The 24,553-nt window shown below is 59.3% G+C and overlaps 1 protein-coding gene across 1 annotated transcript in view; it reads right to left on the reverse strand.

Annotated features, from left to right (window-relative positions):
• ALX4 (ALX homeobox 4) overlaps window positions 1-17,371 on the reverse strand; it is a 42,272-nt gene extending 24,901 nt beyond the window's left edge. The window contains exon 1 of the mRNA XM_045825165.1: window positions 16,833-17,371. Coding sequence (XP_045681121.1) covers window positions 16,833-17,289 — 457 coding nt within the window. The 5' untranslated portion in view covers window positions 17,290-17,371. The remainder of the gene's footprint in view (window positions 1-16,832) is intronic.
• Window positions 17,372-24,553: the final 7,182 nt, after the last annotated feature.

A 24,553-nucleotide genomic window follows, 5' to 3' on the forward strand; every position in this document is an offset into this window, starting at 1 on the left:
GAGAGCTGGGACCGAACCCCAGGGTCCGGCTCCGCGCCCAGACTGGTGCCTGCTGCCCCTCATGGTGGCAGCGGGGTGTTCCCTTTCTCCCAGAGACCGGCTCTTGGAGGGAGCCCAGGCAGGCCTCCTCTTGTCGCTGGAAGAGGCGGGGGAGCCACAGCACCCACTTCCACCTCCCAGGACGCACCCAAGCCTTAGGGTCCCCCCTCGAGAAGCTCCGTTTGTGATAACACTCGGATATCGCCTCCTGATGCTCACGGGGGTGCTGGGCACCTTGGCCTCAGTCTAGGGGACGCTAACGGCCCCGTTAGCTGCTCTCCTCAAGGACACGGGGAACCTCCCCAGCTCCCGGCTTCCAGGCCGAGTGCCTCCTCCTGCTGCTCTGCCTTGCGTGGCTACAGGAGGTCCTGGCACCGGGCAGGGGAGGGGGAGGTGAACCAGATGGGCCACTGTCAGGGAGGCAAAGGGAGCCCCCCACCTTCACCCTTTGCACCAACAATAAGTCCCAGAGCTGGGGTGCCCCTCTGGGCCACTCTGTACCTTCCGGCCGGGCACAGAGCCCCCTGTGCTCGCGCAGCCTGTCGGGACTGCACCTCCCACTTTCAAATCAGCTCTGGGACTGTCTGCCCTGGCCCTCCTCTGCCTCCACCGAACCGCGTGGCCCTGGGCATGTCCCTTCACACCTCCCACCTGGTTCTCTGAGCCTCTGTTTAACAGGGAGAGGAACGCACCGCCCCAGCCACCCCTAGGGGCTCTGACCGCACTCTCAGACCCACGGCAGGCGAGACGGAGAAGCCTGGATCCTGCGCTGGGCGAAAGGAAATGAATGAGAAACCTCTGAAGTAGGACAGGCTTGGGCCCGACTCCTGATTCTGCATGTATTTGCTACATTCATTCATTCATTCATTCGCTCACTCAGCAACACTTCCGGACCCCCCTGAAGTGCTGAGCCAAGTTCCCAGGGGTGGGAATACAAAGCCAGAAAAAGCAGGGCCCTCCCTTCAAAGACCCACCTTCACAAGGGGGCAGCGATTACGGCGCAGGGTGGCGGGCAGAGCAGGGGCATCCGGGCCAGCCTGGGCAAAGGGTGTTTTCAGGGGCAGCTCCAGATCGCTCTATAGGAGGGGCTTTGGGGCAGCGACCCGGTTGGAGGGGCTGCTGAAGCTGCATTTTGTCTGCACTTTAAAAAGGGTGAAGAAATGTCCATTTTCTCCATCAAAGGAACGGGGGAGACTAAAGGAGATTATCGAGGAGGCTCCCAAGCCACACTGTGGCTCTGCCACTCTGGGTGTCCCTGGCAAAGTGACTCGGCCTCTGTGTGGCCCGATTTCCTCATCTGTCAAGTGAGGCTGGTAACACCCCCGTCCCAGAGTGGCCGTGAGGCCTGAAGGAGGAGGCAGAGCGCAAGAATGCACAGTCCCGCCTGACACACGGCGCGCGCTCTGTCCACGGGAGCCAGCCGTGCTCTAGTATATAACGCAGTTATTATTTGGGGGCCAGGGAGGCCAGAGCCCCTTAAGAACTAAGCAGAATCACTCAGCCTGTAAATGTCTCATCCCCCCGGCCTTCCCTCCCCAGGGGCACGCTCTTCAGCTCACGTGCCCCCCATCCAGCTCCAGCTGGCCTTGAGATATCCGCAGACCTCTGTCCAGAGTAGCCCCAGGGTCCCCTTCCAGTCAGGGCCCATGTCACACCCACAGAACCAAGACTGTGAGTGGGGTGAGACACGTGACACCATCGTAAAAATCAAACGTTAACTTTGTTTTGTTATATACATATTTTTAGAAAAACTTCTACTTTATTTTAAAGAAATCCCCTTGCATAAATATACGTGAACCTGAGATTAAAACTGGAAGGCAAAACCACGAAATGAAAATTGTCATTTTAGCCACGGGCCGGAGCCCAGTGTGGCCCCCAAACCCGGTGACCAAGCTCAGGTCGGCAGGGAGCCACATCAAGATCTCGCTCCCACTTACATTCCTGGGGACGTGCTTACGTAGGCACGCGAATGTTTACGTGCTCAGGGCGGTGCCCCCACAAACCATACTCCCTGTGACCTGTGCGGCGGGTGGGAGGGACAAGGGGCCCATTCCAGGAAAGCAGCACTGCCACCACTGTCATCCAGAAACCGACCACCGTGACTCAGGGCCACGCTGGGGCCCTTTCTGCCTCGTGAACCCCAGGGGCTGCTCCAGGCCCTAGTCTGGCACCCCCCCCCCCCCCCCCACCCCCCCACCCCCCACCCCCCCCCCGGGGTTCCCTGAAGCCACGCCCCCCTCCGACCCCGCTACTGCCCCCTGACGACCACATCGATTATCACCAGGCCTTGTTGCAGGAGAGGACTTTCGGCAGCCTCTGCCGTCAGTGTGCAGCCTGGCCTCGGGCCGGGAAGTGTCTCACCAGGCTCTGTCACCCACGTGTGACACCCCACACGCGCCCGCTGACCTGCAGTAATCTCGGTCACGTCTCGGTGGGCAGAAGGACCGTGTCAGCCGGAAAGGCGTTTGCTTCTTTCTCCAAAATCAAGTGCCTTCTTTCCCCACATGCTCACTTTAACCCAGAGAACCATTTACAAGCTGAAAAGGCAGGGGGTTTCTCCCTTGGGACCAGACGGGGGAGATAATGGCCGAGGGAACCGCCAGGCAGCCGGTTCAGGTTTTCTGAGGTTGGTAAGGATGGGTAAGATGATCGGATCTTTGCTTTAAAAAAAATCCACCTTGATAACTATTAAATACTTTTAAAATGTTAAATTTTTAGGACATCATTACATGTAAGCAGTGAGCACGTCCATCTAACTGACTGGGGTTTGGAGTGGGCAGGTTCGGAGGGTTTTGCCCATCACAGGTAGTAAGTAGAAGTAATATGAGCTATTCCAGTATTTACTAACTTGCTGGTTAAAAACAGTCTTTTCATGGACTTCCGCTCATCTGGACTGGAAAAAAACAGTGCATCCCTTCCACGGAGAAAACTTAACCCACGGAGGATGTGGGAGAACGCACTCCGTGAGGCAGAGAAGCGGCTTCTGTGGGATCTTCTCTGAGGGGCCGCGGCCGGTGGGGCTCAGGAGGTAAGGGGCGGGCCTGCCTGCCGGGGCCCAGACACTGTGTCTCCAGCGTGGGCCCCTCCTCCCCGGTCCAGACACGGATGCAGAGCCAAGTGGGAGCCCATCTCACATGCAGCCAGTGGTCAGGAGTCTGGGGAGTTTGGGGGCTGCTCACGTGCTCAGGGCCCTGCCCCGGGCTGGTGCTGAGGGTGGCTCCAGAAGGAGGAGGGAGATGGGGCCTGGTCCTCGTGCCAGCGATGAGGGGGGGACGACAGTGTGCCGTGTGCTGAGAGTGCCCCCCAGCCATGCTCCACACCACGGCTCACAGGGCTCGCTCTCGCGTGCTTGGGCACGTTGAGGGGCGCGCAGGCGTGAGGGCGCCCGGGCAGCGGGCATTGGCCGCAAGGGTGGAGGGTGGAGAGGAAAAGGTCCTTTGGCTTCAGGAGGTCTGGGCTCAACTCACAGCAGGGACAGCAGCCCCCTGTGGGTCTCACCATCTTCGTCTGCAAATGGGGGGGGGCTCATACCTCCTGAGAGGTTTGAGTGGAACTTTCCAGTCCATGCCCGGCCCGTGGGCAACACGGGACAGGTGGTCCCTAACCACAGATCTGTACGCCCGGGCCCCAAGAGGGTGCAGAACCTCCCCGATGTTGTCCGGGCCCAGCCCTGTGCCCATGCAGAGATGAACACAACACAGGCCCCGCCCCTGGGGGAACCTGCTGATCTGGAGTCTGGGGCCAGGAGCATGCAGAGAACTGACCTTCGGAAGGAAAAGCTTACGTCCCAGCTTACGATGCCGGGGTGCAAGGGGCAGCAGCCTGCGGAGACGTGGGCTGTAGGTTCTGAGGGGCCTGGGGTGCCCCTCCCGCGTCCTGGGTCTCTCCCACCCTCAGGCTAGGCAGCCCGCCAGCCTGGTTCCTCTCACCACTCGTCCATACTTGAAAAGATTTTGTTAACCACACAGTGCAGATTAAGTAATAATTTTCCAATTTTATGCACTGAAGTCGATGCTAACTGTCTGTTAACGTTTCCAACCGGCCTGACAGAGGGTTCCAGCAAAATCCTATCACCAGGAACAGCTCACACTTACTGAGCTCTTCCACTCTGCGTTGGGGACTGCTTGCTCGGAGCTCCTCACCTGGGTGGCCTTATTTCATCCTCTCAATGTTTCTGAAAGGTAGAAATTTTTATTCCCCGGTTGACAGGCAAGGAAATGAAGGGGAATAGTTCCACCAGTGTGCCCCAGTGTGCCCCAGTGTGCCCCAGTGCACTCAGCTGCACGTGCAGGCTGAGCTCTGTTGCTGGGTCCTGCCTGCACCAGCTGCCCCCAAACCAAAGGCGCATAACACTTTGGGCAGCCTTTGAGCCCCACTGTGGGAGGAACTGAGTTTCTGCAAGACGCTAAGAATACTAGACATGGGGCCTGCCGGTCACCTTCGGGTGGTCGGGCTGGAGTGGGTCTCCGTCGAGCCGCCAGCACCCTTATCCACGGTTCCCCTTTCCACGCTCTCAGTCACCTGAGGTCCGTGGCCGTCTGAAACCATGTGACAGAAAATTCCAGAGCTAAGTCACGTTTTACACTGTGCACGTTCCGAGCAGGGTAATGAGATCTTGCACCACAACCCTTATTTTATTTCATAATGGCCCCAAAGCCATTCACATCACTTTTATTGCAGTACCGTGTTATTGTTATTCTATTTGGTAATTATTGTTAATCTCTTACTGTGCCTAACTTATCAACCAGACTCTGCCAGAGGTATGTTATGTATAGGACAAAACACGGTATGTGTCGGGTGGGGTACTATCTGCAGTTTCAAGCATCTGCTGGGGGGCCTGGTATGCATCCTCCTTGGATGGGGGGGTGATGACTGTGTTCACAGGGCCAACTCCACAAAGCCAGTGTGGGGTGGACAGGGGCCTTCCCTCCTGGAGCTCCCCCAGCTCCGCAGAGAGGGGAATCTGGGATCGTCTATCCAAGGGAGCATGCCAAATTTGGGCCTGGCAGGTGTGTGCACCCTGAGAGCCCAGGAGAATTTCCCCCAGCACCGTGTTCTCACAGTGGGGGGGGGGGCCTGCAGGTGCATGGAGGCTCCTGAATGGCGGGGGCCCTGGCCAGCGGCCTGCAGTTCAGTCTCCCACCCCTTCTCTCCGGCCCTGGCTTCTGGGACACCAGTGTGTCCCCAAGCTGAATCTCTTTGACTGGTCAGTCACTGGCCTGGAGGTGCGGGGAGGGACAGGACGACTTAAAGTTTCCCCACATTCTGGGATTCTGGGCTCTACCTAAGAAGGCATGCAAGGACCCTGGCTGGCGTAGCTCAGTGGATTGAGCTCGGGCTGCGAACCAAAGTATTGCAGGTTCGATTCCCAGCCAGGGCACATACCTGGGTTGCAGGCCATGGCCTCCAGCAACTGCACATTGATGTTTCTCTCTCTCTCTCTCTCTCTCTCTCCCCCTCCCTTCCCTCTCTAAAATTAAATAAATCAAGTCTTTTTTAAAAAAAGAAGGCATGCAAGGGACAGACAGATGGGCCAATGGAACAGATTAGACAGCCTAGAAATAAACTCTGAAATATCACAGCCAATTGAGTCTCGGCAAAGGTGCAAGACCATTCAGTGGAGAAAAGGCCGTCTTTTCCACAAGTGGTTCTGGGAAAAGCAAATATCCACATGCAAAAGAATGAAGCCAGACTCTTATCTTATACTGTCTACCCCAAATTAACTCAAAATGGATCAAAGACCTGAACTTTAGAGGTAACACTATAAAGCTCGTAGAAGAAAATGGGAAATTCTTCAGGAAGTAGAGGCAGCGATGAATTCTTGGATATTACACCAGCAGCACAGAGAACAAAAGAAAAATGAACACATTGGATTTCATCAAATTTAAAAACTTTTGTGCATCAAAAGGACACTATCTAGAGAGTTAAAAAATAACCCCCTAAATAAAAGGAAATATTTGCAAATCATATACATCTGATATGGGATCCATATCCAGAAATAGATAAAGGACCCTACAACTCAGCAACAACCACAGCAAAGCAGCCCAGTCCAAAAATAGGCGAAGGGCTTGAACAGACTTTTCTTCCAAGAAGATACCCACACGGCCAGACACAAAAAGACGAACATGGTCGGCACAATCCCACTTCCACAAGACACTGGGAGTAGGAAAATTCAAAGGGACAGAAAGTCGAACCGAGGGGTCCAGGGTCTCAGGGAGAGGGAGATGGGGGTTCTTGTTGATGGGCTTGTTTGGGTGATGCAAAAGTTCTGGAAACATCAATAGTTAGCAGTAATCATTACATAATGTTATGAACGCAATTAGCACCACCAAACCAAACACTTAAAATGGTTAAAACGGTTACTTTTATGTTATGTATATTTTAGCCACAATAAAAAATTATTCCTAATGAAAGATTCTGAACTTGTTTTAAAAGGCCACACTGAGTAGCACACAGAACTCGGCTTGGGGTTTTGGCCTCTCGCCGCACTGCCCTAGGCCTCTGGCGGCTTCCCCGAGGCCTGAGAACCCCTCGGCAGGAAGCCAGCAAGCAGCCCTCTCGGCTGTGCCCCACCCTGCGCGTACCCATCATGCCCCTGCACAAACCACACCTTTGCCATTTCCCAGACACTTCATGCATCTTCCTGACCCAAAGCCCGTTCCTGCTGTTCTCTGAGTCCAGAATGCCGTTTCCAGCTGGTGAGCTCCTACTCAACCTTCACGGTCCACTTCAAACGCTCACGCCCCGGAAGCCCGGTCCACTTGCCCTTTCCCAGGGGGATCCCACTGCGGCATGTCCAGCTCATTCACTGCCAAACGCTCCGCGCCTGTCAGACGCAGGAGCACGGCCCTGCGGGGTTTGCTGGACAGGAGGAGGGGAAGCCTTTGGCAAGGCGCTTCGCACAGCTTTGTTTATGCCCAGCTCACTCTCTGAAGAGGGAGGACGGAGTCCTTCTCTCTGTTCATACCACCCCCTGCAGCGCCTGGCTCAAGGTAACCAAGGCTGCCACCCCCACCCCCCACCCCGTGCTGTCAGCATCTCAGGCTCAGGTCCAAATACCTCCATGTGTCAGCTTGTCCTGGCCTAGGCATCCTGGCCAGACACAGTGCTGCGTCCCTGTGGGGGGAGTGTCAGGGTCCCAAGGGTGGGGCTGAGTGGATGGGGTGCCCAGGGAGGAATTTCAGCAGTTCTCTGGTGACCCGACAGGGGCCCAGAATGGGGCCCAGAATGGGGCAGGCGAGGGTGGGGCTGCAGGCAGACCTAGAACTCACTGCAGGGAATGGGGGGGGGGGCGGGCAGCGGGGAGGCCTGAGGAGAGAGGCCAGGGAGGGAGGAGATGGCCCATTGACAGAAGCCAGCCCTGGGGGTGCAGCAGCTGGGCCTTGACCTGTGGTCTCTGAGGTGAGAGCAAAGGGGGAACAGTGGGGACAGGGGTTGTCCTCCCACTGTCAGAGTCTGAGAGGACCTCCCTGTTCCCCTAACCCCATCGGGGTATTCGCAGGAAATCAGTGACTTCCCACTGGAGTATGAGAGAAGGGGAAGTCAGTTTCTCACCCTAGGCCTTGATTCGCAGGAAGGAGAAAGGAAGAGAGGAAAGAAAGATTCCTAGAATTCTTAGCATATTCACACCCACACCACTCAACCAGTCATTCATCAACAACATTTACTGAGCACCTACTATGCATACCAAGCCCGGCCCCAGGTTCTGGGAAGCCAGTTTGAAATGAAACAGGCAAAAGCCTCCTTTGGTCCGTCATCCTCCCTGGGAGGAAGGGGTTTCCCCACTGATTTGTCCCTCTCGCGTTCCCAGCTTCACCCCGCCCCGGCCAGAGGTCCTGGCATGTTCCCTCATGACAGTTGAGAGGCACCCCTGCCGTGCCTGGTGTCCTGGTTCTCACCGCAGCCCAGCAGGACACGTGAACAGGTGCAGAAGCGGTGCCCAGGTGACAGAGTCTGGTCTAAAACTCACCTGCAAAGGCACCAGGCCCACCCTGGACGCCCCGCCTGCTGCATCCCCAGATGCGAAGATGCGACGAACTCTTTGGGACTCACGTGTATGAAACCCGGCCTTTCAGTCCCATGTCCTCTTAGATGGGACTGGGGGGACCTCGAGGCTAACTAGGATCACCCTTCACAAATATGCCTTTCAGGTCCTCGGAGCCCTGGCCTCGGAGAAGGCGAGGCCAGACCTCGCCTTCTCCCTTCCGGGCGGTCCCGCCGGGGCAAGCTGCTCTCTCCCCGGGAGTCTGTTTTCACGCACGGGGTGGGATCGATACAGGACCTGTCTCCCGGGTCTGTGACTGGGATCCAGTGCAATCACAGAAGGGATGCACACGGCGCGCTGCCCGTGCCCTGGCAGGAGTGCGCGTGACGCGGGCCATCCCACGGCGTCATCCGCACCAAGGCGTCGCCCTGCCAGCTCTAACGCCCTTCTGCCTCTCATCGGCCTCGCTGCATTATTGTCCCTGTCCCACAGCTGGGGAAACTGAGGCACGGTGCCAGGTAAGTCACACCGGACTCCTCCCCTTTGACAGGCTGGACCAACCACCTGCCTCCCGAGAAGATCCAGTGGGTGTGTGGCAACCCCCAACTTCCCTCAACTTCTTCAAGACCTCCCCTCCTGGGCGAAGTTATGCCCACCTGGGCGGGCGGGGGGTGGGGCTTCTAAGGTGCTACAAGCCCGGTGGGCAGCCCTTCCCGCCACTGCACACCCCCGGGCGGGCGAGCCAAGCTCCCCCGTTGCAGCACTGCCCGACACTCTGGAATCACCAAGGGACCAGCCTGTCTCCCCCGCTGGACCCGCAGGCAGGGGCTGTGGCCAGCGCTTCTCAGAGTCCCCCACAAGGCCTGGCAGAGCGACAGGCAAAGTTCGGCAAGCAATGAGGAAGTGCAATCAGTCCCCTCTCCTGTGAAACAGGACATCTAGGCCCCCAGAGGTCCAGTGTCTCTTCTGACAACGGGTGGGACACCCACCCACCCTGACACCATGACCCATTCCAGGGCTCTGAGGCCTCCAGGCCTGGCACGGGGTCGGCTGAGAAAGGAAGAGGCCAGTCACGTGGCCTCAGTTGACCCCCTCAGGTGTGGACCCTCGTGGTTTCCACCACTGAGGAGAGCAAGCCTGGCCCCAGGAGCCTGGCAGAGAGGGGGGCCCAGCCCTGCCTGGTCACGTCCAGGGCGAGAAGCGGCAACTCCATGGGGACCCCACGGGCGCTCTCCTGCTGCCATTGCAGTCCGCAGCACTTTATGGGGAGTTTCCTTATTTCTGAAGGGGGGGAACTGCGAGCCTCTACCCTCATTGAAGCACAGGAGGGTACAATGGAGGCAGGGTGCAAAGCCTGAGCAGATCTTTCCCAAGTCCTTCCTCCTCCTCCCCGCTTAGCACCGGAATGAGGAGAACCCAACAGTGGTTTCCTCCTTCCCACTAATCTGTCTTTGGGGTTCCATTTCTCTCTGGGGCTCAGTTTGCTCATCTGCTAAATGGGATCTGCAACATGCATAAGAGTGGTGCAGACGATGGTTCCTCTCCACAGTGAGCCACACATGACGGCGGGCACACTCAGGAGCTGAAGGCTGAGGGGAGGGCATGCTGCACTTTGGGTGGGCTGGTGGGCACCGTGAAGGCCCCAGGAAGATGCTTGGTGCTGGGGGCCACACCCACAGGCCACAGAGGGAGTCTTCCTGCCCCTCGGTGAGTCAGCCTCCTGGAGGAGCCCCAGCCGGCGGCAGGGAAGGCCGCACAGTGACGCACAAATGCTTAGTCACCGTTTCCCTGGCCTGACACGCAGGTGCTCGCCCTGGCGAGCATGTGGCTCACGTACACGGGGGGTCCCAGATGAAAGCGCTGGGGGTCCCAGCCTTCTGTCACACAGGTGTGCACACAGATTGGTACATGCGGCCCCCTGAAGCACACTGGGATGGCAGAACACAGACCCGATGAGTGCAAACGCCCACCCGTGTTCACACCGTGCGCATGCTCACAGACCCCGGGCCCCACTCGCGACAAAGGTACTGGGATATGCTCACAGGTGGCCCTAACCATCTGAGCCACACTCAGAATGCAACACCGACTCTTCACTCGCCCTTCCAGCCAGTAAACATTATGCTCAGACGCAAACTCCCGGGTATACACTGTAGGATAGCAGGTAGGTGCCCGGTCTGTTCTCCTAGAATGAGCTCTGGCACTTGGGTGCTCAGTAAACGCAGAGATAGGGAAGACGAGAGGAGGCCAAGAATGACATGAGTGGCCTGGAGAGGCCGGGAACTCCAGAGCCTCGGCTGGAGCCCGGTCCCCTGTGAGCGTGAAGATACCTGCTGCTCGCCCCTCTCCACGTTTAGGCCCCGCCCTGCAGTCTGGAACCTGCATTCAACCAAGGCCTTGCAGAACCGCCAGCCCCTTCTGTCTTGGAGCTGCTGCCCTGCTCATCCTTTGAGCACACCCCGAGGAGCCCTCGGGACCCATTTCTGCTCCCAGGGCAGCCGTTTCTGTCGGCTCTATCTGATCTCCCCCGGACACAAATGTCGGTAAGGGTGGGGAGGGCAGGGAAATGCGGTGAAGGCGGGTCCACACTGGTACCGGCACAAAAATCCCTGGAGGGTCTTTGGAAATGGTCCAAACCCCAACATTGCACAGAGCTCCAGTTCAGATCCCGGAGAGGAGAGGGAAGGGATCTCCCCAAGGCCACAGGGAGGGTAGAACAGGCGCCGCCCGCCGTACACCAGGTCGGTGCGCCCTGCCCAGCACTAGTGCCCCCTGGACTTTAGTGTCGAGGACCAACCCCCCGCCCCCACCGGCAGTTTCTCAGTCTTCCCCACCACCGGGCTGGGACGAGTGGAGGACCAGCTGCTTCACCCCGACCCGGTCACCAGCAGGCCACGGCAAGGGGCTTGGGGCCGATGCCTATGATCCGCGGCCCCCTGTTTGGAAGGAGTGGTCGGAGTAGCTGCTCCACAGTGGGCGACAGAGCCCAGTAGCCCCGACCTTGGGGTCCCAGATACAAGCGGCGGTGCAGTGGCGGCGGGAAAGACAGGTACTTGAGGGGTTGTGCTGCCTCTCCCACCCCTCCCCCACCGCACGCCCGCATCTCCCAGTAACTCTCCTCTCCTGAAAAGCGTTCCGGTTGCCTTGAAGCGCCCTTGAAGCGCCGAGAAGACCGCCCCCTCCACCAGCTGCCTCTGGAACCAGAATTCAACCTGACTGCTGCTAGGAATTGCCACCCACTCCCCAGTCTTTCACTCCTCGGAGCCTCCCCTTTGCCTGTGCCTTCTCTCTGCCAAGCTTCAACATCCTTTTCGCCCCTCCCTCTCCTCCCTGGTGCCGGCCGTCTGGGGCGGGATGTGGTAGAGAAGTGGGTCTCTGCTAAGGAGACAGAACGCACTGGGGACAGGGGACGGGTGGGTAGGTCTGGTGTCTGGTGTGCTCGGTGGCTGGGGACACCACCCTGGACACACCAGGGGTCTCTGCTGCTCCACCGAGTCGGCCTTTCTGGTGAGACCAGCTCCCTGGCAGCAGGGATTTGCTGCTACCAGACCACCCCGCACCTCTGTGCTGGGCGAGGAAGGAGCATCTGGCAGGGAGGTGGGGGTGTCGGTCGCTCCTCTGCACACCTGTAGGCCAGAGAAGGCGGCACCGGGCTGTAACGCTGAGGGGAGTTCCCCCGGGGGGCACCAATAATTCTGATCTCCGAGGGGTCAGCCTGCAGCTAGGAAGGCTTGCGGGTGGGAGAGAGGTGTCTCTTCTTTCCAAAAAAGGACGCTGTTTGCAAGAAGGGCCCCTTCCACCGTCCAGTGCAAACCAGAAAACAGAGTGTGGCCCCCGAAACCCCTTGACAAGACGGGCCGGTGGCTTTTGTTCCGAACACATTTGCTGGGCGATGTCACGGCGTAGCCAGGGGGCCTCACTGCCTTGGCTTCCTAATCTGATGGCTCCCCTGTCACTTTAGCGATTCTTGGGGAACCCCGAGGCTGCGGGAGCACGGGGCCGGGTGGGGCCTGGAAGGCGGGTGCAGACAATTGACTGGGCTCCCCCTGTCCCAAAACGGTGCCTGGGAAGGCTGGGGGTCGTGGGAGCTGCGGACACCGAAGCTACCAGAGCAGAGAATTCTCCCCCTCCCCAGGCATTTTCTCCGATGTGCCCCCACCCCCAAACTTCCCCTTTCGGGCAGGGAAAGGGTATCGCTCCAGCGCCGTCTCCCGATTTTCCATCTTCTGCCCGCAGGGCTCCAGGCCGTTTACCCCTTCTTCCCCTGCGGGCTGCTTCGGGCGCCCTGGTCCCGGGGTCAGCGGAGAAGCCTGAACCCCAGACTAACGTGCGGGGTTCCACCTTCCCCGCACCCCTAAAGCTGCAAAGACGGCCGTATTTCTATTTCCTATTTCAATGTGCCCCTCAGACAAAGCCCTGCGCGGAGCTGCAGGAAGAGAGGAACGGGCTACAGCCAAAATAAAGGTCCCTCCCCGGAAAAGCGCACCCAGCCTCTCCCTAAAACGAAAGTCCTCGGGGACTTCGGCCGGACTGTACGAACGGCGTTTTAACGTGTTTTCCCACGACGGCTCCGTCGTGCCGCGCCACGGCTGGGGCTCCGGCGACTCCCGGGGAGCCCCGCAGCCGCGGAAGGGTTCCGGGTGCAGCCGGCGGGGACCTCGCCTTCCAGTCGGAGCCGGCGAATGCCGGGGCGCATTCGGTCACCCTACTCAGGAAAACCCCACCGTCTGGCGCAAGGCAGGACCCGCAGCTCACCGAGGTGTCTTCTGCGATTGTCTTGGGACGACTTACAAAGCAAACCCCCCCCCCCGAAGTGTTCGTGTACACACACAACACGTGACGGGCGTTTCGGTCCAGGTAACCAGGTGGTTACCCCGAAGGACTCTCCGAACGTCCCGCTCAGCTCTGTGCGCTTCGCTGCGTGTAAATCTCTTACAGGAAAGAAAACTGTGTTCGAATCGATTGATTTAAAATCATACCAGCCCTGTAATCCAGGGCTTGTTTTTGTTCCGTTTAAGAATGTGTCTGTTTAGGCCGAACTGCTGGCAGCTATAGACATTAACAAAGTGAAAAAATTAAAAGCCTCTTCCTTCTGATTCCTCTCCTCCAAACCCCACCGGGTTCTGCGATGGCACAGCCCCCAGGCTCGAGTTTCCCCTGGATCACCCCACGATCACCCCGGGTTCTTAATGCTTCTGCCTATACCTAGGTTTCTCAATGATTTTTTTTTGGGAGGGTCCAACTCAAAAGCCCACGCTGGTTCTTTGATTAAATTTGAATACAGCCGGACTAGGGCAGAGCTCACACATTTTGTGGCATGTGATTGTGTTGGTGAGTGGAAATAAGCATTGCTAGCGTTCAAACACTGCGTCTAAAATCCAGACCAGCCCCAGACTTCTCCCCAGACCCCTGGGTTGAGAGCGCGGCCTTCTGCCGGAGTGTGTGGGAAGGTAGCAATCCGCTACCAACGAAAACCTGCATGCACCGAACCGAAAGCGAAAGAGAGAGGAAGCCGGCCGCTCCCCGCAGCATCTGGGGGCGCACGGGGCTTGGTGTGCGTGGGGCGGCTCGGGCGTCGGCCGAGGGCGTCGGGGAGAGTTGCCTGAGCCCCCACCCCAGGGGCGAGGAGGCTCTTCTTGCCGCCGAGAAACGTAGGATCCCAAACCCGGCGTGTCTCTTTGGAGCCCACGTGGTCAAAAATAAACGGGCCAAGGATGGGCAGGGACTTGGGAAGGCCAAAGTGCGGACCCGGAGCCCGGCGTGGTCCGGATCGCGGCAGGCGAGACCCGGGTGGGGCTCTTTGGTAAAGACGCGAATAAAGCTGTCCGTGCTGTGCTGGAGGGGACTGCCCGTCATCCTGCTCGTTTTTTTTTTTGCTTTGTTGCCCCGTTTAGCACTGTTCCGGGAAACGGAGGCGCAGTGAGGAGCTGAGATGACAGGAGCCTGGGAGGATTTCTCACCTCCACTTTTGGCAACTCGGAGAAACTCGGCTGTGGCAGACAGAGGCGGCTTCCATGCCGCGCGCGCTCCCGCGTCGTGGCCCTGGCGCACCCCCGCGTCCAGGCCCGCACCGCGCTGGCAGAGAGCCCCTTGAAAGCAGGGAGTGGCTCCTGGGGCTGAGGTTCCGGAGAAAACTTTGGAGCCTTGCCTCCTGCTCCGTGTGGTTACAATCAAGGAACTGGTTTCTGCCCCAGACCGGCCGAGCTGGGAAGGAGGTTGCAAAGTCCACGCTACCTGGGGCCAGGATCCAGGTGTGCTGAGTCCAGACTCAGCCCAGCCAGGGCTCTGTCTGCCCCCACTTTCCCCCGAGCTCCTGGGAATATCTCGACGCTTTTCCCTTGAACCTCTTTCTTGAACGCACTCTGACAAGTGCGGGAAAGACCAGCTGTCAACACCTGCCTCAGTTTCCCTCTTTCCTGGCCGTCTACAGGCCCTCCTCCCGGCTGCCTCTGCAAAGGGCAGAGCCTCACCTCTTGGTGCCTCCAGTTCCTCCCGTTGTACCTAACAGCCTGACCTCTTTTGTACAAGGACCAGAAATCTCTCCCAAGGCAGGGAAACAGCTGCTGGGAGAAGGAGAAGAATAAACAGAGCTGTTTGTTGTTTGTGGCTTTGCCCCGAGCACTGCCTCCATCTCTGGTGGCCAGGGAGTGGGGTCTCGTCCGTGATTCCAGGCTGCCTTTTGTCCCAGACTGCAGCCGATGGCCTTGCCCACAGCCGGGGCAGGCGCCTGTCCCGCCCTCAGAACTGGGTGCTGAGGTTCCCGGCAGCACGGAGGCTGCCCCGATGATGGAAACGTGGAAGAGGGTAGGCCAGACTCCTGTTCTCTCCACGGGGGGGACATTTACTACCCGGTGAGGTCTTGCTATGACCTCCCCATGATGCAGAAGAGCACTGGGGTGTAGAGGACTTAGACACTTGCTCTCAGGTCACACGTGGGGAGCCTGGATGGTGAAGGCAAGCAAGGGAAGGGCCACATTGGCATGTGAGGGCACAGGAGGGCTCAGAGAGGGGGCTCAGCAAGGGCCAGCTCTTTCCCTCTAGACCTCAAGGCATCTTCCAGACAAGAAGGTCTCTCCTTGCCTAACTAATGTCTCATTCTTCTCAGAAGTCTCACTGGTGAATTTCTTTAAAACATGAAAATACAGTGCAGTGGAAGAGAAAGCAGCGACTCTCCTGGCTTTGCAAACCTCCATGGGTGCCCCCAGCGTGAGACTTGCTCTCACCTAGCGGTCTCAACTGCGGGGGCGAGGAGGCCCTGGGTGAGGCCAGGAGGCAGGCTAGTGCGTGTGGACCGGGCTGGGGGTCCGGCCGCCTGCCTGTGGATGGCGCGGAAGTGTCTGTGATCGGGGCCTGATCTCATTCCAGCAGGAAGGTGGAGGGAGTGGGAAAGGCCACTGAGTCTTCCTCAATCTGCTCAGTCCTGCCGCACGGGTCTGGGACTGTGTGACTGTGTGCGAGGCCACTTGAGTGAGTGTCCTTGATGTGTGACCACGTTGGCTCCCGAGGAAGAGGTTCTGTGTGTGTGTGTGTGTGTGTAGAATGCAAGTGTAGACAGGCATGTGATTGTGTGAATGTTCCTGCGTGTCAACAACAACCTAATGAACACATTCTGAGCCCCAGGGAGGGAAAGCCAGTGAGTTTAAGAAAGTGCTTGTCCTGGGCCGTTTTCCTAAGGTTATTCTAGCTGCCAAGGCCTCCACCATGGCCCGCTTCTGTCCCCAGGCCTGGTGTCTCTCCAAATGGCCAGGATCAACTCAGCCAAAGCCATTGTCCTGTCAGCACCAGCTCATCTCCGCGGGCTGCCTGCAGGCCTCGGGGAAGACGGTGTGCCTAGGGCTCCTAGTCCAGGGGAGACCTTCCCTTCTCCGTTTCCCTGCGCCCAGGTTGGATCTCACCAACCCCGATTCTGGGAGCGAGGGCCTAAACTCCCGAGCTGCTCTGGCCCCAGGCAGCCCGGGAGAGGTTCCCTCCTCCACTTTGGCCGCTGAGCTCTGGGGGCCCAGGCCTGCGTTCAAGGGGGCCTGGAGGTCATTTAGGCCTCGGGTTCTCTGTGAGCCTAAATCAGGACGAAGAAACTTCCCTCTTCTCCCAGCACCGAGTCCCCTCAAGATCTTCGGCTTCCTGACTCCCTGCGGGGTCGGCCGCAAACCATTGTTCCCAGACCAGCCAGCCTCCCCGGGCTGTCCGGGAGAGAAACGCTCAGGAACTCTGGCCGGCCCGCCTCTCCGCGGCGAGCCGTGCTCCAGGGCCACGGGACTCGGGTCTTCCGCGGTCCCCGGCGTCTCCGGACCTATCCGTGTGACACCCTCGTTCCGCCGCATCCCGGGAGCGCTCCGACGACTGCGCTCCCAGCCGGGCTCCGCACCTGCGACGCTCCCACCTGTGGCGCCGCGGGAAGCGCCTTCACGCCGGCGGAGAGCAAGGCCCCGGCAGCCCGGAGCCCCGCGCCCGAGCGCAGCGACGCAACTGTTTCCCGCCGCACGGCCAGCGCGAGCATTCCGCTTCAAAGCCGGTCGCGCGGGCAGCGCAAAGCGAGCGGTCGAGGAAAGGGCAAAGGGGTGGAAGAAACTCCGAGTTTGATAGCTCAAATGCTCCTTGGCCGTGGCGAGGGTGGGTGTGAAGGGGCAAGACGAATCTCTCCGTACCTTCGGAGCGGTCGATCCCCATTTCCCGACAGGGAGGTGCCCACTGCTCGGCCCGCACGCACCTCCTCAGCCCAACTCCTGCCTCCCGAAAGCCTAATGGGTTTCGAGGGAGTCGAAGCCACGGGCCCTGGGGTCCCCAGCCCCGCGGGACCCGCACGTGCACTCACCGTAGCAGGGGACCTGCAAAGCCGCGTTGTGGCCGCCGCTGCCTTCCTGGAGTTTGAGGCTGCCGTCCGGGGGCGTCTTGCAGGCGGCTCGCTGCATGTAGAGATGCGGCTGCTGCGCCGGCGGCTGCGGCTGCGGCTGTGACGGCGGCTGTGGCGGCTGCGGGGCGGGTGGCTGGGGCTGGAACTTGTTAAAGGAGCCCCGCGCCCCGGCGCTACTCTCCAGGGGTGCCGCCAGGTCCTGTTGCCCCGCGCTGTAGCGAGCCCGGCTCTTGGCGTCCCCGAATCCCTGCCCTTTGGCGGCGGCGGCGGCGGACAGAAAAGTAGTGCTGAACTTATCGCCGCCGGGATATGCCCTAAAAGGTGACGAGCCCTCCCGACTCTGCGACACCGGGCTGTAGTAGGCGTCCATGGCAGCGGCCGGCGACTCGCTGTAAGAGACGCAAGTCTCAGCATTCATGCCTGGCTCGCGCGGGCGACGGGCGGGGGCGCAAGCTAGAGAGCGAGGACGCCACCGCGCGCCCTGGCCGGGAGTTTGGAGCCGCGAGGAGGCGGTGGCTGTGCGCTCCGCGCCGGCCTGCTCGCTCCTCTCCCTCCTCCTCCTTCCACGGCGCGCTCTCTCTCACTCTCTCTCTCTCATTCTCTCTCTCTCCCTCCCTCTCCCTCCCTCCCTCTCCCTCTCTCCCTCCCTCTCTCACTTTTTCTTTCCTCCCCCTCCTCCCTCACCACAGCTGGCCCAGGGAAAGAACCGAGGGCTGTAAAAAGATTCAGATGTTTCGGAGAGTTGACCAGATCTCCCAAACCCTCTTAAGATTTTTGAAGGGGTCGGTGAATAGAGAGAGTGATCCGCCCCCCCCCACACCCACCCCGCCCAGAATCTCTCCTTCCTTCTCCTTTCTCTCCCTCCATTGCCCCCGCCCTTTCTTTCCCGTCCAGTGGTAGAATCCTGGGGACTCTACCCCCAGGCGCCCGAAGGATTTTCCGATTCTAGGCGGAGCCGGGAAGGTGTCAGGACCCTTAGGGTTCCCAAGGCTAGGCTGAAAATTATCTGGTCCCAGCTTTGGCCTAGGGGAGGGGGCATGCAAAACTTTAGTGATAGATTTTTTTTTTTTTAACCTAACAGGTTTTGACATTCGGAGTCAGATGGGCCGCTAGCCTCCGGGTGCGGGAGAGTCTTTTGCACACTTCCGCGCGCATTTGGCGGCGCAGCTGCGGGCCTCCGCACTGGTGCCTTTTCTTCTGTGTTTCCAACCCCTCTTCCCCGTTCCCGGTTCCTCCATGGGGTTCACACACGCGCCCTGTGCGCGGCCACTTTCACGTGGGTTCACTGTTTCCCTTCCCCGTGAGGGTTCTGGGTAGGGGTGCGGAGGGGCCTGTGCTGTCTCTCTCGGCCACGGGAGAAATTCTCCGCTGGGCCAGGCTTCGGAAACTTAAGAGCAAGGCCTCCTCCCCTTCTCTGCCCTCCTGGCCCCGGACAGGGCCGCGCACACCTCAGTCTGCGCCCAGCCCAGGGGATTTTCTGGCTGGCTGGTGGAGGGTGTGGAGTTTGGAGCCCGGCTGGCAGCGCCCCGTCGCTGCGCTGTCACCTGCTCACAGCTGGAGGTGGGGGTGAGGCGGTGTGCGATGTCTGGTTTGATGGACTGTGGTTTCCCTCACGGAGGTGCACCTCCCTGGGACCCGCGGCAGCCGGGGAAGAACTTTCCCGGAGCACCGAGCCCCTTCCACACAGCCAATCATCCACTGTGCCTCACAACAACCCTGAGTGGTGGAGATTGGGGGCCCCAATTTTCCCATGAGCAAACCGAAGCTCAGAGAGGTGCGGTCACCAGAACGAGGTCACACAGCCCCGAAGTAGCAGCGCTGTTTGGGGAACCCATGCTGAATCTAGTCCCTTCACCGACCTGGGAGGACATTTCTGCTGTGGAAAACACAAAACAAAACAAAACAAACACACACACACACACACACACGAAGAAAACGGGTGTCTGGCTGTGGAATGATTGGGTCTCAAGGACACCAGTTGCAGAAACCCTTGATACACTGCAGGGAAAATCCGTGTGTGGAGGACATGCCCACCTCAAGGGAGGTTGGGAGTGGGGTGAGAAGTGAGGGGGCAAAGTGAAACGAGGGCCTGAGCACCCCAAACCCAGGAATGCAGGTCAGAAGTCAATCTGTCCATAAGCTCTCTCCAAGAAAACATACCTGGTGGTCAGACTCCTACCCCCCCACCTCATACCCACTGCTCCTCACCCCAACACGACTCCCAGCTCCCTAGGTGTCTCGTATCTTTGCTTCTTGCTCTGCCTCCAACTGTGACTTCGAGATGGGATCCCACATCTGGTTTCCATCGCGGCTTACCTTGAAGTGTTCGTTAATAAAGATATTCCGCAAACCATGGCCAGGGGCGCCTAGGCCTGAAACCGCCGCCACGGCGGGCCCCTGCGCCTTTCTGGCCCGCACGCCTGAGCCACGTGAGGACCTTGCACTGACTGAGCATCTATCGTGCAGTTGTGCAAACGCCACCCACGGGTCATCCTCCCAGCCACCTCCAACAAACTGGAGCTGCTTGGCTTGTTGTGCCCATTTTTCAGATGGGTAGACTGACACTCAAAGAAACCCATTACTCTTCCAAGCTCAGAGAGCAAAAAGCGGGTGAGCCGAGCCTGCCACCACCCGAACCAGCTCCTGTCTCTTTCTGTTCTCTGATCCTGCCAAGTTCTGAATCCCTCAGTCTCGCCACTGCGCTTTCGTCTCGCCACTGCACTTTCGTCTCACCGAGGATTTGGGGTTCAGCCTAGAGTCCTTTCCTTCAGAAAGCCTCCCCATCTGTCCCAGTTTGCATTGGCAGCTCTGCCTGCAGCATCTCCGTCCTGGACTTTGTGGTTGTCTGGTTGCTCGGGCGGGTGTTCGTCTTGATCTCGCTAGTTGGAGGCTCCCCCAGGGCAGTCTCTGCCATGCCTGGTGCCCCACAAATATTCGTGGAATAAAACACCGAAACCAGGGCTCTCAGAGCCCGAGTCCCTTCCACTGCCCAGCCAGGCACCAGCTCCCAACATCTTTGGTTTCCTCTAACTGAGGAAAACGAGTTGCTCTCCCTCCCCTTCCTCACGAATGAAGCAACAAAACCAGGAACATGCGGGCTTCTCAGGGGTGCGCAGGAACAGCTAGCTCTCTCGGAGCAGAGGCCAGGCCTGTCCTGTTCGCCGGAGGGCTGGCCCCGTCGTAGGCACCCATAACCGTGTGTTGGATGAGAGGATGAAAACGCCGTGCAGTCCAGGGTCTGAGAGGTGCACTTTTGCCAAGGGGTTCGAAGGGAGCCAGGGACTGGGTCCGAGGGCCGAGAGGCTGCCTGCAAGCACCCAGAGGGTGACAGCAACCCCTCCGCTCCTCCCACCCCCACTTTCAGGCCTAGACACAGGGGGAGACTATGAGAACGGAAACGCATGAGGTGGGATGGGGTGGGGAAGGACCTGGAGACAGGTATCATTGCCATTAGGCAGTATTCTGGGTAACCTCTGCACTGCATGCTCAATGCAAAAAAATTGCCTCATGCCTGGAAGCTTTCTTTGGATGCTGCGTCAGACCACCTACACACCCGGCACTGTTTATTACCCGCTCAATTACTGCCTCCTTAGCCAACCTTTCCCTGGCCATCCCAGGGGCTTTCAGACCAAGGGCACCGTGGTGAGGCACTAGGCGTCCTCAGCCAGAACCCATCCTGGCGCACTGAGGGCCTATGTCCTTGGAACCTGCGACAGAGCCTCTGCTTTTCTGCGTTGCACCTGAGAGCTGGACTCAGAAAGGGCGAGCATGTGCTTGCCAGTGAGTGAGGCCATGCCTGTGGCTTTACCTGCAACCACGTGAGAACATTCTGGGCAAATCATTTGCCTTAAGAAAGACCACCGACCCCTCTCTCCCGAGTCCCTTCACGCACACCTTTCTGGGGAAAAGGCTGATACGTGTAGCTGGTTACTTTCATGTGCCTTCTATCCTTTGTGCACCCATCAGCTGGCCCATCCGCCCACCTGTCTGGCGCTGAGTGCCTAGCCACCCCCGCTCCGTCCCTCCACAAGAGGACAGGGCGCCCTCCAAGCCATCTGGTGGCTTCAGCCTCCACGAGCTGTTTCTCCTGAAGCTAAGGCCCCCCCTTTGGTTTACTGTTTGTCTCACAGCGTCTTCTGCGGCCTCTGACACTCCGGGCCCTTCCTTGCACTTCAGCTCACTCCCCTGGGCACCAGCAACGGTGGGGGAGCAAAGTGCTCTGCCTCAAGTCCTGCACAGCCCCAGAAGGCTCTGCTCTGGCTGCTCCCTCTTCCCTCCCTTTCCAATCTCCCGCCCAGCCCTCCTAGAGAGCAGCTTCCCCCTCCCGTGGGCTCCAGAGGCTCTGCGCACAGCAGGGGGAGGGGGTGGTGGTGAAGAAGGGTCTTTCTTAGCCTGGCCAGGTAGCTCAGGTGGTTCGAGTTTCCTCCCAATACTCCGAGGTTATTGGTTCTATCCATTCGATCCAAAGGTCAGGGCACACTCAAGAATCGACCGATGAATGCATGAATAAGAGGAACAACAGATTGATTTCTCTCTCTCTCTCTCTCTCTCTCTCTCTCTCAAGTCAATAAATAAAAATTAAAAGAAAAGAAGAGTCTTCCTCAAGGTTGAGTGCTCAGGGTCACCTCCTCTGGGAGGCCTTCCTTCACTGCCCCAGCTCCTGCTCTGTCACCTCTGCCGGTTTATCTCCTCCACAGCATCTACCCTGGCCTGACATCACCTCCCACGTGGCCTGGGTTATTTGGTTCAGTGCCTGTCTTCCTGCTAGAATGGGAGTCTGCGTCTGCCGCCTCTCAGCGAGACATCCAGTGCCGGGCACACAGCGCCACTCAGCGAATATCTGTTGGGTGAATAACTGAAGAGTGAATGAATGAATGAATGAGTGAGTGAGTCAGGCAAGCAAAGCATTCATTGCCCCAGGTCTGGAGAGGAGGGTAACTGCTCAGTCCCCGTGGTTTAGGGCTGGAACTCCTGAGGCCAGGGACATAAGATTGGGTGGGAAGAGGCACAACAGATACTCCTTCCTTTCAAAGGAAAGGACAGAGGGGGGGCATCTTTGGTCTCAGCTCCCTCTGCCTTCGCCCCCACTTCCTTCTCCCTACCCCCCTGAACAAACAGTGCAGCTGGGGAGGAGGCACTCCAGCTCCACCCGCTCACCTGCTTAGTCTCTGTGACCTGCTTACCTCTGTGACCTCCCCTGACTGCCCCAGCCTCGATTTCCAGGGTGGGTACCATGGGGCTGTGCCTCTGGATGAAACAATACTCGCTGTTATGTATCAGACAATTGTTACAAGTTAGCCTTTGCCCACTGAGATCTTTGCAGTCGTCGCCAAAGCCCTATGGTGGTTACATTACCCTTATTTTGCAAGGATTTTTAAAAAATCTGCCCACAGAGAAGTGAAGCAATTGCTTACCGTCACACAGCGAAGCAGAGGACGTGGGGTTCCAACACAAGTGAGCGGACATCAGCAGCCGCGCCGCTAACCACTGAGCTTCTCAGAGTCTCTGCCACCAAGGGCGGTTCTCAGCGATCTCTGGGGACCGGTGGGTTGAAAGGCTCCGGATCCCTTTCGGCCTGCAGGGCGCACAGAGAACCTCCGATTTCTCTAGGGCCGCAGGCGCGGGCGCCAGAGCGGCGGGTCGGGTGAGCCTGTCGGAGTGATCACCAGTCTCGCCACACGCTCGGAGCCACCGTGCCCTCCTCCGGGCAGGGGACGAACCTACAAGGCGGAGCGCGAGGCCCGGAGTCGGCGTCAGCGCCCGCCTCCACGTCCAGGCTTCCAGACCCGGCTCCAATTCCCCTCGGGATGTGAACCGCGTGGCACCTTCCAGCGCTCGGCTCCAGCGCCCGCGCTGCCCCCGGGCCCCGCGCCTCCGGTGTGGGAGGCAGGGAGGGAGGCGCTGTCCCACAGCGTTTCTCCAGTGGCTACCGGGTCGCGGGGAGTGCCACGAGAGACCCCGCAGTTGGGCGCCAAAGCGCGCCGGGCTGCCCTGCGGAAGGACGCCCTTGAGGGCCGTTAATAAGGCGCTTTGAGCCTCGCGGCAGGACCTCGCTGGAGGAGGCGTGGGACTAGGTCCCGCCTTGCCTAGCAGGGGCCCAGGAGCGCGGTGTCGCCTGCCCTTCCCCCTTGCCCACGGCCCGCACCTCGCACCTGGACCTGGACCCCCAGTGTAGTTGCTTAGCCTTTCGCTGAGCCCCGGTCTTCCGTCGGCCCTTGGCTGGAACAGGCCTTGCAGGGTATACACCTCCCCGGACGGCCAAGGGGCCAAAAGGCCGTCTGCGTTCAGGGACGCGGCTCCGTTCACCTGGCAACAGCACAAACCCCGACGTGCCGGGTAGGTAACCAGTGCCCCTGGAGAGCTCTGGTCGCTCACACAGTTAGGTCTTGAGCGTCAATGATGTACAAAGCGGGAGGGATGGAGGTTTTGTAAAAATGGCCAGCCTCGCCGCCCGCACCCGTGGGAACGCACCCCTTTGGCCTCCCTCCCCCTCCCCCGCTTGCGCTTCAGGGATCTGTCCCCCCCCACTCCCCGCGCCGGCGCCCGCTGCTTCTGCGCGCGGCGCCGGGTTCCCAGTCTGAAGACACAGGCCGGGCGCGCAGCAGAGCCCGGTGCCCTGCCTCCCGTCCCTCCACAAGCGCGGGCAGAGAGTTTCCAGGGCGGGGGTCTGAGGAGCCCCGAGGAAAAATACGGCTGAAAAGCTCGTGAAACAAGGTCTCCACTCTGCCCAGCGAGCGCTTTAATCCTTGACGGGGAGGAAGCTGCTGGAACCGAAAGTCCTCCCCGGAGCTTCGAATCACTCCCCTACTTGAATATCCGTTACAGCACAGACCGTTTAAACCCGCAGATAAATCCCAAACATCGTTAGCCAGACCGCCAGTCCCAGGTGTTTGGACCGAGGCCCCCGCCCCTTCTCGTCTTCTCCTCTGTCCCTTCCCTCCTGGAAGTGGGCCCTCGAAGATCTCCAAATCCGGTTGGGAAAGATTGGCCACGGGGAAAACGGAGGCAAGGACACCCCACTTCGCTGCCTATGCTGGGGTCCTGAGACACCCACCTCCTGGGCAGTGATGAGGCCACACTTTCTCTACATGCTCACCAGGAGGGGCAGGTCTGCCCCTGCCCGTCTTAGCTCGGCGGCGGGGGCGGGGGGTGGGGAGTAGGAGCGACTTTCTACCCATTTCTCCACTGGGCAGATGAGGCAGGGTCGGTGAGGCAGGGAAAGCAGTGTTGGTCTCCAGAGGGAGTGCAGACGCCCTCCTCACACAGTGTGTCTGCCTGTGCCTGTCGCTGGGGAGAGGGTTCACATTTCCCACAGGATCTCGAAGGAGTCCTTGCCCTCCTGAAGGTTAAACTCCGCTGGTCTGTTCAGAGCTGACCCCTTGGGACAAAACAGGGCTCTCCTCAGAGTCCCCTCTGTTCCCTCAGACGTGGGCTTCACCGCCTTGCCCAACCCGCCCCCCGCCTTTCACTCTGCTACCAAGGCGCGGAGGGTCTCTTCAAAGCCTGTGGTACGCCTGCCTAATAAGGGGCGGTTTTTCCATTCCACACTCAGAAAACCAAGCTGGAGCTGGGGGGAGTCGCAGGGACAGGGAAGGGCGGCCTTCCTGATTCCTTCCTGCTGGGGATCCCTGAGCTCAGCCCCCCTCTTTGCCCCCTTTCCCCTTCACCTCACTCATCTTTGC

This window comes from Phyllostomus hastatus, unplaced genomic scaffold (assembly GCF_019186645.2).
Source record: "Phyllostomus hastatus isolate PE091 unplaced genomic scaffold, TTU_PhHast_1.1 phas_scaffold_585, whole genome shotgun sequence".
NCBI classification, from domain to species: domain Eukaryota; kingdom Metazoa; phylum Chordata; class Mammalia; order Chiroptera; family Phyllostomidae; genus Phyllostomus; species Phyllostomus hastatus.